Source organism: Panthera onca, chromosome B1 (assembly GCF_046562875.1).
Source record: "Panthera onca isolate mPanOnc1 chromosome B1, mPanOnc1 haplotype 2, whole genome shotgun sequence".
Taxonomy (NCBI): domain Eukaryota; kingdom Metazoa; phylum Chordata; class Mammalia; order Carnivora; family Felidae; genus Panthera; species Panthera onca.
The window spans coordinates 297,636-310,964 of record NC_138342.1 but is presented as its reverse complement, the minus strand read 5'-3'; the positions used below and the strand labels follow the sequence as shown (position 1 = coordinate 310,964).

The following is a 13,329-nucleotide window of genomic DNA, read 5'->3' as shown; positions in this document are numbered from 1 at the left end:
CCTTGAGAGGCTGCTGTCCCACCGTCCGTGTGGCCACAGCACCTGGAGGCGTGCACCGGATTCTCAGAGCCCAGGAACTGTGAAGTGTCCGTCTGCAACCTGAGGGTCTGGTGTCCCCTCCCCAGCTCCAGGGTCCCCTGTCTGGGTCCCCTTCCGGCTTCAGGGTCCCCTGTCTGTGTCCCCTCTGCAGGTGGCGTCCATGAAGATGTTCCAGGTCCAGTTCCACACCGGGTTTGTGCCTCGGAACGCAGCTACCGTGAAATTTGCAAAGTACGTGGTGTCTCACGTGGGGAGGGGTCAGGACAGTCAGGTGCACGGTGCCTCCCCGCCCCGCTGTGCACCCCGCAGCAGTGAACTCCACGCACTGGACACGGGCAGAGTGACGTGGTTCGTGCGTGGCTGGGTCGCTGCACTGAGCTCCAGTCTCGGGTCTTGCCCCCACTCTGAGCGTGGCCCCGACGTCCGATGTGTGGCCCCTCATTTGGGGGCCACGGTGGCTGCCGCTGTGCGCCTCTGGCTGGGGACTGGCCCGGTGCAGTTCCTGTTAGAACGCAGCCGTTCGCGCACCGGATGTGGGACAGCCAGGTGAACAGGTGTGTGTTGCTCTTCCACACGTGGGGTCCCTGACGCTGTGCTCCGCACGGAAGGCAGAGGGCGTTGAGAGAAGGTTGTCGTCTGGGGTGAGAGACGAGAACAGAAGCGCCTGCAGTCGGGGGTGATTCTCTTGCCTCATCCAGGGCTCTATATAGTTTGTTGTGCTCTCTGACCTGCCCCCAGCGCGCGGCGGGCGTCAGGGCTTCTAATGGGGGCAGGGGCGTTCAGGCAGTTGGACGGTCTGCACAGTGGGCATCCTGGTTGCAGCTCGTGTTTTCCCCTTTGTCTCGCACGCAGACACGCAGACACGCCCACACGCACACACAGGTGCCACTCCAGTGTGAGGGGAGCGGAGGGGGTCTCTGGAAACCTCAGCCTGCCGCAGCCCACGTCCTGTGCCTGTTTCCTACCCAGCGAACAGGGGAGTACTAGGACCCGCCCCCCCTCTGGGGAGGAGTCGGCTCTGACACTCTGGGTGCCGCTCTGGGTGCCGGGGGACCAGGGAGTGGCTCCCTCTGAGGGTGGAGAGGCGTAGGGTCCTCCTTGGAGACTGGACAGTCCTGGTATTCGGACGCAGAGCTTCACTGAGCTGCACTCGGATCTGTGCCTCGCCGTGTGTGTTGTGCTTCCAAAAATAATTAAATAAGGAGAGCATTCTCAAGTCGTCTGGTTGGTGCAGGAAGGTGTGTGTCTTCTGTGGGCAGCATTCATTTTGCACAGAGGCTGTCTGAAGCAGGACCGTTTGGGGAAAGAGTTTGGAATGGTGTTAGTGGACCCACTGTCAGATAACGCCTGACTGGGTCTGGGTCTGTCCTCGAGGGTGCCCCTGTGGCTGACGGAGGGTCCCCGGTGTGCTTGAGGGGGCAGGACACGAGTCAGCGAGCATGTCGGGCCCCGGGGCTGACCCGTGCCTCCTGAAGAGCAGGGCCCCTGGGGGTCATGGCCCTGCTCACAGACCCTCATTGTTCCCTCACTGGCCTGCTGTGTGGGCAGGGCAGGCCCCAGCCCTGAGGTCGTCTCCGGGGGCCAGCCAGGGTGGGGAGGTGGAGAGATGGGGTGGCCACCAGTGTGGCACCCAGAGCTGCCCGCGAGGCCCTGTTACCCCAGGAGCTGAGCCTGCAGAAGTCGTGTTCTTCTTTGTGGGGCCCCCACCTCGCTCCTTCTTCCCTTCCTCGTGGCTGGGGGTCTAGGTCTCCCCTGGTCCTTGCTGGCATCACTGCCTCGGGCTCACCACTGCGGTCTCCACACTAGCTGCTCCTGCCTGGCCGCACGGTGGCCCACGTCTCCTTGTCGTGGCCTGACTTAGAGAGGAAGGAAGCGTGCGTGTGGGGGGGCCGGACCGGGACAAGCGGACGAGTGGACAGAGGGCGCCGCGGCCCGTCTCCTGCGCCCACGTGGCTCCCGCAGGAGGAGTGGTGTCTTCGGGGCAGGGCTGTCCCCGCCAGCACTGCCACGCCGCTGTGCTGCCTCCCCTCACGCCAAGGTGGGAAGGGTCAGCGTCCCACCTGCTTGCTTAGTTTGTTCCATGGGAGTAAGACTTAAAGTCTGCCACGGGTTTTGCGCCCAAACCGACCACATTGCCCTCGTGTCCACGGTCCTTCTGCCCGGTGGCTGTGTTTCGTTTGGGGCCGTAGGTGTCAACGGATGCCGCAGAGGACCACGGGCCCCCCCCCCCCCCCGCCCTCTCCCGTGTTCCGTGGGGTGTTGTCATCGTGTTGTTTTGATAAAGTTGGACCGTCGGCCGTGCACGCGGGTGCCTGGTGATGTCAGACGGAGCTGGGAGCCTGCTGCCCAGCTGGAGACCAGGGCTTCCCCACGCGCTCGATGGAAACGCGGTCAGTCAGTCTCTCGGAGTACGGAGAGAGAGGCCGGAGTTCCCTAGAGAGACACAGAGCCCACAGGAGTTCAGTGACCTGGCAGCCGCAGAGCCCACGGGAGCACCCCTCCCGCTGGCCGTGAGCCCCGCGTGCCTTTCCCTCGCCACCCTCCCCACTCTGCAGGCGCTCCCGAGGGCTTGTTTACTGGAACCTGTTAACTCTTGGGGGATTTTGCCAGGGTGGACAGCCTTGTGTCACGGAAACACGCGTTTAAGATCCCTACAGTGCGCGAGCTGGACCCCGGGACCTGAGGGGTGAGCACACGGGCCTTTCTGTGCTCACTTTCTGGTGAATGTGGAGCGACTGACCCATGAAGGTCTTCTTAAACTGGCATCTGGCCTTCAACTGCAGGTATGACCTGGACGCGTGTGACATTCAGGAGAAGTACCCAGATTTATTCCAAGTGAACCTAGAGGTGGAGGTGGAGCCCAGAGACAGGCCCAGCCGGGAGGCCCCCCCCTGGGAGAGCGCCAGCATGAGGGGGCTAAACCCCAAAATCCTGTTTTCCAGCCGAGAGGAGCAGCAAGATATTCTGTCTAAATTTGGTGAGATCCTTGTTTTCCAAACACACGGTCAGTGATGCCGTTTGGACACCTGCAGCCTCGGGAAATCCTGAGGGGCCGGGCCTGCCCCATCCCCGTGTCAGGCTGCGGGCACGGCGTGGGGAGGCCCAGAGCCCCCACCTGAGACCCTCCCCGACGGCAGCCTGAACGTCCGACATGGGGGGGACTCACGCAGCCACGGCTGCTCCCAGACCCCCCGGGGCCCTCGGCAGCCCTGCCCGAGGAGTCATCACGGCCCCGCTGGGAGGGGCAGGTTTGAGTCGCTTGCTCGTTGAGGGAGGGTTCGTTTTCTGGACGTGCATCGTTTTAAATGTACCTGGGAGAAGTCCAGGCTGTGCTCAGCACCCGCGGGCGGTACGGGTACCGGCGGTCCTTCAGCGGCCGGGCCCGTGGTCTCGGCTGCTGACTCCGGCACGGTGGTCTTTGAGTCCTCGGTCCGCGTGCTTTCCGTCCTCCTGACGAGGACAGCTGTGTCCCTGAGAGGCGGGGGTGTCTGCACGTGTGGTGTGCGCGTCTGAGCCGACCGGGCCCTCTGTGGTTCGCCGGTGCAGGGCTCCCGGGGGTTTGGAATGGGGCGGCCGGCCCTGTGGGCGGGGTTCCTGACGCACCTCCGCCCCGGCAGGGAAGCCAGAGCTCCCCAGGCAGCCCGGCTCCACCGCTCAGTATGACGCCGAGGCGGGGTCTCCCGATGCCGAGCCCACGGAGTCTGATTCACCACAGAGCAGCGGCACAGACACCAGCCACTTCCTCCACACGCTGGACTGGCACGGTGGGTGCGGGGCACCCAGAGGCATCTGGCAGGGTGCACGCGGCTATTTCCAGACCCCGCCCCGCTCCTGGGCTTCTGACGTGGCCTCACCCTGCCGTCCCGTGTGCCCTGCCTTCCGGCCACGGCAGCCTGTGGTTTTCTTTTCAGAGGAGAAAGACTCAGAGACGGGCCCAGAAAGCAATGTCGCCAAGGAGAGTGTGCCAGCCCCGGCCGCGGATGCGGGCGGGAGTGAGCTGTCCGACGAGGAGGTGGCCACGCTGTCAGCCGAGAGCAGGGACGCAGCTGAGGAGGACACACCGGGCCCAGCGGGGAGGGCGCAAGAGCAAGAGTCGATTTTTGACGCGGCCACACCGGCCACGCCACGCGAGCCTGCGTCGCAGGAGGACAGCGTCGACCTCCTGGGACTGCACTCTGGGACGGGGCCGGCACCCCCAGTGCAGGCCTGCGGGGCGGTCCCCAGTAACGCCGACCTGCTCAGCCGCCTCCTGGGGGCGCCTGACACTGCCCCGGAGGTCCCCCCGGGCGACCTGCTGGGCGGCGATGCCCCCCTGCTCTTCACAAGCCCGGCTCCGCCCCTGAGTGCGCAGAGCCCACCCCGAGAAGGGCCGGCCGTGGCCGGTACGTGGATCCGTCCCGTGGGGAGTAGAGGATACTAAGGCTTTAGTTGTCTGGCCTCGCCATCAAAATTACCTGGGAGGAGCTCAGTGCCCTGCCCCTCGGCCACCCACTCGGGGGTTGGGGGGGGGAGGGGGCGGGGCAGCCCAGGGCGTGATGGCCCGAGGCGGCTGCTCTGAGGGTCAGATTCCCGAGGCCCCTCCGACACTCCCGTCCATCCCAGGAACTGCCAGCCCTTCCCCCACGGGCTGCCTCTCCAAGAAAAGTCTAAGGCGAGGGCATCAGGCTGTTCGGTGCCTTCTTACAGAGGATGCTGTGGCCTCAGCCTGGGTCTGAGGGGCCATTGCGCTGGCTGGGACTTAGCCTCGTGCCTGATGTTTTGGGCCAAAGGCACTCACGCACAGCCTCACCTCCGCCTGCTTTTTGGGTGTCCTTCTGCAGCCGACCCATTTGATCCTCTCCTCCTGCCATCTGGTCCAGACACCCAGCCCTGCTCCAAGCCCGACCTCTTTGGCGAATTTCTTAATCCAGAACCTCCTGCTGCTCCCACCTCTTTCCCCTCCACCCACAGCGCCCCGCCCCCAGCCTGCAGCACCGACTTCCTGCACCTGGGTAAGTGCCAAGGTCGAGGCCTGGAGGGTGGGCAGCGACATCCCTTGCTGTGGACCCTGGGTTGCCACAGCTCCCCTCTCCCCTGGGAAGGTGACAGCCTGCGGGTGTCCAGCCCGTGCACGGGGCGGGGCCTCAGGGGACTGGTGAAGGCAGATTCTGGGGGCATCAGCACACATCTGGGAGGACATGTGGCCACAGGGTGGGGAGGCCTTTGAAGACCTATTGTCGTTGCTCTGTGAGCTGCTGACCCCATTGTCCAGTTGGCAAGTTCAGTGACCACATGATGTGTCCTCGAGACCCCGAGGAAGCAAGAAGCCAGTCGGTGTGGACCGAGCCCAGTGCAGCTCCCTGGGGACCCTGGGGGTCGGCTAGGAGTGCCTCGGGGGCTGCTCTGTTCCCAGCCTGCTGCTCACACGTGAGGGGGGACAGAGGGTGCCCTCCCAGCCTCCCAGAGAGGGGGCTTGTGACTGCCTGCCCCGACCAGGGGACGCCCCAGACAGTGTTGCTATCTTTCCAGGGGATATACCAGCAGAGCCCAGCAAGATGACCGCCTCGGCCAGCCACCCGGATCTGCTGGGAGGGTGGGAGGCCTGGGCCGAGGCTCCGGCCCCTGCTCCTGCTAGTGAAGGTACGAGCCCAGCCCTGTGGAGACCAGTTCTCAGGCGGGCCCCCGCCAGACTCTGGTGTCTCTGTGTCTGGTACGAGATGGGACTGGGACCCCACTCCCCCAGGCCTGTGGGCCGGGGCGGGGGGTGGGGCTTGCGGGAGGCTCTGCCTGCTCACAGCTACTGCTGCGAGGGGTCCCTGTAGCGCTTCCTGGTGGCGTCCTGTCTGCGTGGCTCCTTTGCCTCCTGAAGGCGCGTGGCCAGCGCAGGGGCGGTGCCCCACCCTTTGCAGGCATCTTTCTTTTTGTATGTCTGGGATCCTGTCTTGTTGGGAATGTTCCAGTAGTGAGTTGCTGTCGAGAGCCTGTGACCCGTGTCCCCTTTCGGGGGCCATCTGTTCACCTGGGAGCAGTCCCAAGCCTGAGGTTCTCACCAGGGTTGCTAATTTGATACATAGTTCTCTTGATCTGCATTTTTTCATTTTGAAGGAAATTGTTATTTTGCATGTTTTTAGTTGTGGTTTTTTTTTTTTTTAAATTGTACGAACTCTTTGTATACGAACAGCCATCGTTTGTAATGACCATGTGACATTCCCTCGTGGGGTTTATGGTGGTAACTGGTTCAGATACCGCAGCGTCTCAGGTAGAACATCTTCCGCTCTGTTGTGAGGGTTGTTGTCCAGCACGGTCACACTTTACGTGCGTTCTGGGAAGTGGGGTTACAGGGTCAGAGTGGTAGGAATCTCCTTAGCTGCTTAAGGAGCAGCTGTGGCTGCGTGCAGGGCTGTGTCTTGAGCTGGCGTGGGTGCTGCCACTAGCTGGACGTGGCCTCAGGAGCACCCCGTGGGTGCACCTTCTCATGCTCTCTCTGCCCTTCTCCAGGTCCTTTCTTCTCTGCTGGAGGACAGCCTGCCCCTCCCGGCCCCTCGGCCAGCTGGACCAAGTCTCAGAGCCTGGACCCATTTGCAGACCTCGGTGACCTCAGTTCTGGCCTCCAAGGTGACGTGCCCGCCCCATTGGGTGTGAGGGGGCTGGAGCGCTAGAGGAGCACCTCTCCCAGGAGGGTGCAGGCTGTCTGTCCCTGGCCGTGCTCTCGTCGCAGGTGCTTGTGAACCAAGCTAACGCCGAGAAGTGTCAGGCACGCATGGGCCATCTAGGGAGCAGGGACTTGGCTGGGAGCAGTGGATGTGTGGACAAGACACCCCCCCCCCCCCCAGCATCTGTGCTGGGGACGCGTGTCCTTGGGGTCCCTCTGGCTCCTCCAGATGTGTGGGGGGCATTGGGACCATGAGTGAGCGGTCCCTTATCCCTTGCCGGTTGACTGGCGCTGGAGATAATGTCTGCTTGGCGGTGGGGCCTCAGGACCGTGCCCTCCTCCTCCTGGAGCATAGTGGGTGTTCCCTGCAGCCCGCATGGCGCCTGGCACAGCATCGGTGTGGTTTGGGGCCTGATGTTCCTCGGTGCTGGGCAAACCGCTGTGCCTCTGATGCGCTTGTACTTCCTTGCTCCCTTCTTGTGACGCCCATTGGGTCTACAGGACACCCCCCACTCCCGCCGCCCGCGTCTCTGCCGTATTGGGGCTCATTCTGTGTCTGTCTTGTTGGGTCCCTGTGGCTCTTCTTCTTTGAGTAGTTTTGTTCTCGTACGTTCCTGGTGTTCCAGGTTGCGTTGTCTCTCTGAGGGCATTCCTGGGAGTCTGAGTTTGCCCTTGGCCGTCTCCCCCTGTGTGGCCTGTGTCCCGGGCCACTCACGCGAGGGGTGGGCTGCCCGGAGCCTCCTGTGTGGCGCCAGGCTGTTGGCCCCAAGTCCTGTTGGGGTGCTGGGGGGAAGGACCCCTTGGTCTTGGGTCCCGAGAACCCATTCTTGGGATGGAGGCTGGCGTTCAGGTCTGCACCGTGACCCCAGATCCTTCATCACACACGCTCAGGAAGCAGGGAGTCCCGGGGAGAGCTGACAGATGGAAAGGAGAAACCGGCGAAGTCAGACTCTAGTTGCAGGCATCAAATCCCTCTCGACAAACGACAGAGCCGCAGGACGTGAGGTCAGCACAGCTGGAGGCGTCCCTGGCCGGGAGGGCCCCGTGACGCTCCCAGGGCTCGGCTCCAGCAGCACAGAGCACACACTCTCCCCGGGCGCGTCTGGGCCTTGGTAGGCAAAGCTCGGCACGTTTGAAGGGGCGACATCACCAAGACCGTGGTGGTTCCCTGACCACATGGACTGGAAACCGGCAACGGCAAGGGGAGCGTTCGGTCTTCAGACACTTACACGCCGGGCACACACAGGCCGTTAGGAGACGGGGCAGCCTGCGGGGCAGAAGGAAGCGGCGTGGGATCCCGAAGTGAGGGGCCGTGGCCCTGGCGGGGCTGAGCGGGCACAGGGCAGCACGTGGGCTCTGGGCACCAGGGACCCTCTGAGCCGTGTCGTGGCCCGCCCCACGGGTGTTTGAAAAGACAGCAAGATAAACCCCGAGCAAAAAGAAGGGAGATGGTAAAAGCGCCCAGATCTGTGAAACAGAAACAAAACCTCATTCTTTGAAAGGATGAAGAGAAGTCAGAAACCCGTGAAATAGACAAAAAGACAAAGCTCTATTAAGACCAGTTGGGAAGGACGACATCGGGAGTGAGGTGGGGGGGGGGGGGGGGGGTCCCTGCAGACCTAGAGGCTCTGGAGGGTGACGAGGGACACCCGGACTCCCGGGCGCTGGCCACCAGCAGAACCCAGCCGGCACAGAGTCCATCCCTGGGGCAGCCCCGTGACCGTGACGGGAACGAGTTCAGAGTCGACAGGACCCCACAAGGGGTATTTTACCAAATGTTTAAAGAATTCGTACCAATCCACATGGCGTCTTCCAGGAAATGGGAAGAGGACAGATGCCTTCCAGGTGGTCTTGGGGAGCCGGTGTTACCCTGACCCCCAGATCGAGGGTCCGTACGAGAAAAGACGCCCGTGGGGCCAGTGTCCCTCATGAATGCAGATGCAGATGTCTGCACCACAGCTGAGGCAAAGAGAATTTGTCGTCTCTCAGAACGAGCTGTGCCCCACGACCATGGAGGGTTTGTTCCAGGAACGCGAGGCTGTTCACCATTCCATGGCTAGTTAACAGAGTCCACCCTGTCCCGGGCCAGGCGGGAGCTGTCCTCGACCCCGTCAACGGTGTAGGAGAGGCTGTTGGTGGTAAACAGCGTGGGCGTGTGTTCCGGGGCTGGTGGACGCAGGCCCGGTGAGGATGGCGGGGGCACGTGGAGAGGCAGACTGCGCTCACGGGTCTGTGGCTTGAGCACAAGCTTTCCTACCAGGAAGCCCAGTGAGGGTTTCTGGAGCCACGGGCGAGCTCGTAGTAACACTTGTGTGGAGAGTCGGAGGCCCTGAGTGACGGGAGTATTTCTGTAATGGAAGAATAGTGTGGGAGGCGTCCCTCCCCCCGGCTTCAGGCTTAGTCTGTAGCTGCTGAAGTCGGCACCGCCTGGTGTCAGCCGAACACAGCGGGACCCACACGTGGACCCACACGTGCGGGCCCAGCCAGTTTTCGACAGAGGTGCCCGGCCACCCGCAGACGGTGCTGGGGCGATGCGGCCTCCGCAGGCAGAAACACACCCTAAACCTCACGTCCCCGTGCCGGGGGGCTCAGAACCGGTCATAGATTGAAGCATGAATATGAGAGATGACAGAGCCCGTAGGAGAAAACGTAGGGGAATATCTCTGGGGCCTACGGCTCAGTTTACCTGTCCCCTAGACCACAAACCGCGGCACAAAAAATAACCTTGGACTTGATCAGAACGAAGCCTTCTTTGCTGAAAGATAGAAAGATGAACTGCAGACGTAGGAGGAGCATTCTTGGGCCGCGTGTCTGACGTAGAACTCACAGCGAGGGTACACGAGAACGGTGAAAACAAAAACCCACTTAGAAAAATGGGTGGGTCGTGACGCGGTAGCCACTGGAAGGGCTGCGGGGGTGTCCCGAGCACGTGGCCACGGTGAAATCACTAGCAGCACGAGGCGCTGATGGGGATCAGGGGGAACAGTCTCACCCGTGTGGCTGGCGGGAACGTGAAACAACACGGCCGCTCCAGAAAAGAGTCCGTCGGTTTCTCAAGAAAGTAGATGTGCGGCTGCCATTCATCCCAGAGAAAGGACAGGATTTTGTGCACAGTGTTCGAAGCAGCCTCATTCGGAACTGCCGAAAACCAGAGCCAGCCGTGAGGCCCTCCCAAGGGCCAGTGATCGAACAGACCTCCCGCCGTGTGTCACTACTATGGGACGCTCCTCAGCAATGAGCAGGAACAGGTCCTGAGCACAGGGCACCAACTGTAGAGCTCACCTGCTCTCTGATTCCATTTCTAGAACATTCTTGAACGGACAGTCCCGGAGATGGAGAGCAGAGGAGCGTCCTGATGCGTGCACGTGCTAACCACGCGCACACGCCGGTGTGCACTCCAGCTGGCAGGTGCTGGGCGGCTGGTCTGGCACAGCCCGCGTTGCGTGAGCCGGGCCCTGGGGGCCCTGGAGCCCGTCGCGCGGCCTCCCGGCAGTCTGGTTCCATCTGGTTCCAAGTCAAAAGTTAAAGAAGCAGCGCTTGTCCCCACTGTCCCCTAACCCTTGGGGACCGTCCAGCTGCGGGGCCACCTTGACGGCTGCCCCGTCCTGGCCTCTGAGCTGAGTGTCCGTTTCCAGCATGTGTGCGGGCTTGAGTGCTGGGAACTTCGGGGACTGAGCAGCCGTCGCGTCTGACACTCGCCCACTGTGAACTGTCTCCCCAGGCTCGCCTGCTGGATTTGCTCCTGGAAGTTTCGGCCCTAAAACCGCCCCCCCTCCCTCAGGCGGCAGCTCCTGGCAGCAGACAAGTCGGCCCCCGGCCCAGAGCGCCCCATGGCCCCCGCAGGCCAAGCCACCCCCCAAAGCCTGTGCACAGCCAAGGCCTAACTACACCGCCAACCTAAGTGTGATCGGCGGCCGAGAGGAGAGGGGTTTCCGCACCCCTAGCTTCGGTGAGTTTGCGCTCCCCCTCCCATGTGAGGCCTTGCCTGGTTTGCTGGGAAGTAGTTACAGCAAAATCCTGCTTTGTTTTCTCCAACTAACAGCTCGTCCCGGGAAAGAGTGTTCGGGGGAGGGGGGTGGGGGGGGCGGCTGCTGTAGGGGGACCGTGTCCACGGTGTGTTCCTCTCGTTCCCGGGCCGGCATGGGCCAGGCAGCCTTCAGGGAGGCCATGGTCACAGGGCCAGGACGCGGCGGCCAGGCCCACGCTGTCCGGGAGCCTTCTAGCCTGGGCCTGGCTGCCACGTCTGTCGTGGAGACGGCACGTCCACGTTGACTCCAGGAGGTGATGGAGGTGGCTGTCCTCGGAGCCCTCAGGGTCGTTGAGCCAGAAATGGTGGTCCAAGCTGCGGGCTCTGTATGTGGGGCCCGTTCCTGAGGGACAGAACCGTCCTCGCTGCGCTTCTCCCGAAGCGTGGGGGCAGCACCGCGCCCTCCACGGAGGGTCTCCCCCGGTGTGCACGCACGGCCAGGGCCCGCGGCGCTGCATCCGTCTGCCAAGCCTCTGTTCTCCCCTAGGTCAGAAGCCGAGAGTGTCCGAGAGCGACTTTGAGGACCTGCTGTCCGATCAGGGGTTCTCCTCCAAGTCTGACAGGAAGGGGCCCAGGACCATGGCAGAGATGCGGAGGCAGGAGCAGGCCAGAGACACAGACCCACTCAAGCTGAAGGTGAGGGCGGCCTGGGCACCCCGGGGCTGCGGACGTGATTGGCCTTCACCCTGAGCCTCTCGGACGCGAAAGGTCTTTGGTCCAAGGTGCTCGCAGAGCTGGCAGCTGCTGTTTCGGCCTGGTTGACTTGCCAGAAGCGTTTTGGGGTGATGATTTTGTGCCTCACTCCTCTGGAGACCTGACCAGTGGGACCCACTCAAGGCAGAGCGTCCCCGGTGCCATCAGGCCAGTGAGCCGGCCCAGCGCCAAGCCTGGCCCAGGGGAGAGCCGTTCAGGGCACCTGGGGTGACAAGGGCCATCTGCCGGGCATGGCTGGCTGTGAGATGTGGTGCTGCTGAGCGGACAGGGGGCGGGGAGGTGGGTGGGGGGGGGGGGCGGGTCAGGGCGTGTTCTCTGTGCAGGACAGTTCACCGTGCAGCTCTGAAAGCCCCCCAGGGCTGATGTGGCCTTGGGGGTCATCTGAAACCCCTCCCCCCAGGAGCCAGGCCTCTTGTCCTCACTGGACGCTGGGATCCTGGGGCAGGCAGGGCCATGGTGGGAGGGTGTCTCTGAATGTCCCGCTGACAGCCAGGCCCCTGGCCTCTGTGTGATGTGTAGTCAGGCCCCTGGAGTACTGTTGATCGTCCTGGGGCATCGGGTCAGCGTCTGGTCCTAGCAACTCACGGTAGAGCCTTGCCCCATGCGGTGGACCGTGCATGGAGCCCTGGGGATGATGGCCAGTGGCTTGGCGAGCAGAGAGGGCAGAGGCCCCGACTCGTGCTCGGCAGCACCTGAGCGTCCCGCCCCGCAGCTCCTGGAATGGACGGAAGGCAAGGAGAGGAACATCCGTGCACTGCTGTCCACCCTCCACACCGTGCTGTGGGACGGGGAGAGCCGCTGGACTCCTGTGGGCATGGCCGACCTGGTGACCCCCGGACAGGTGAAAAAACAGTACCGCCGTGCTGTGCTGGCGGTCCACCCGGACAAGGTGAGCGCCGGGCGGGGGGCACGTGAGCAGGTCGGTGGTGGGGGGGCAGCTGGGAGCAGATTCAAGTCCCCCTCACCCCCTGGTCCGGTCCCTCAGGCCGCAGGCCAGCCATACGAGCAGCTCGCCAGGATGATCTTCATGGAGCTGAGTGACGCTTGGGCCGAGTTCGAGAGCCAGGGCTCCCGGCCCCTCTTCTAAGCCCACGGCGGTTGAGGCTCCGCGTGTGGCTCATGGAGCCAGAAACTGCTGAGCTCCACCTGAAGGGTCCTGTCTGTGGCCGTCGTGGCGTGGGCTCACGTGGCCGCACCCGCACCGTTGTGGGCACCACCCCCGGAGGGTGCGTAGCAGACGCCGCTCCCCACTCCGCGGCACGAGGAGAGAAAGCATTCCAGAGCCTCTGATTCTCCTTTTCGTTTTCTGATCCTGAAGGAAACGTGTTGATGACATTCCCCCCACGGGTGTCACGGTTTGTGATTTGTTTCATTTTGTCCAGTGGCCATTGCCTCGAGAGCGCGCGGCTCAGCTGGCCCGCCCCGAATCCCACTCGTGGACGCGGACTCCTCCTGTGCGTGACCAGCCCGGCAGCCGCTTGTACATAATTAAACTATTTTCTGATGACGCTTGTCTTGGCGCCTCGTGACCCCTCTGCAGCTGTGCCGCATCTGGCCGGTCTCAGCTCTGACCCCAGAGATGGAGTGCGGGAACCCCGCCCGGTGGGCCTCGCCCTGGGCACGGCACGGGGCCAAGACAGAAGGCTGTGGCGCGGATGCGTCAGCCCTGGCGTGTGACCCCACCCCCATCCGCCGTATCCTGCTGGCTCCCTTCTCGCAGTGGGACGGGCATGGGGCCTTTGGATGCCGTCGCTTAGGGAATTCAGAACCATCGCTCTGTTTTCACGAAAAGCTTGTTGGAGAAGAGCCAGGTGCCCAGTGTCACGTGGCAGAGACGTGGCTGCCACGACTGCACAGGCCGGGTCGCCGTGGCGTGCGGTCTTAGGGGGTGGCGCACATCAGCACGAAGCTTTGGTCA

The 13,329-nt window shown here is 63.2% G+C and overlaps 1 protein-coding gene across 5 annotated transcripts in view; it reads left to right on the top strand.

The window, feature by feature from the left end:
* GAK (cyclin G associated kinase) overlaps positions 1-12,918 on the top strand; it is a 52,987-nt gene extending 40,069 nt beyond the window's left edge. For 4 of the 5 annotated variants that reach the window (XM_078446386.2, XM_078446387.2, XM_078446390.2 and 1 more), the window contains 11 exons: positions 191-270; positions 2,823-3,016; positions 3,657-3,803; positions 3,951-4,421; positions 4,860-5,030; positions 5,548-5,658; positions 6,517-6,633; positions 10,392-10,619; positions 11,185-11,333; positions 12,124-12,300; positions 12,397-12,918. In XM_078446386.2, the coding sequence (XP_078302512.1) occupies positions 191-270; positions 2,823-3,016; positions 3,657-3,803; positions 3,951-4,421; positions 4,860-5,030; positions 5,548-5,658; positions 6,517-6,633; positions 10,392-10,619; positions 11,185-11,333; positions 12,124-12,300; positions 12,397-12,498 (1,947 nt within the window). In that variant the 3' untranslated portion in view covers positions 12,499-12,918. The remainder of the gene's footprint in view (positions 1-190; positions 271-2,822; positions 3,017-3,656; positions 3,804-3,950; positions 4,422-4,859; positions 5,031-5,547; positions 5,659-6,516; positions 6,634-10,391; positions 10,620-11,184; positions 11,334-12,123; positions 12,301-12,396) is intronic. The other variant, XM_078446388.2, reaches the window with a different exon arrangement.
* The last annotated feature ends 411 nt before the right edge of the window (positions 12,919-13,329 follow it).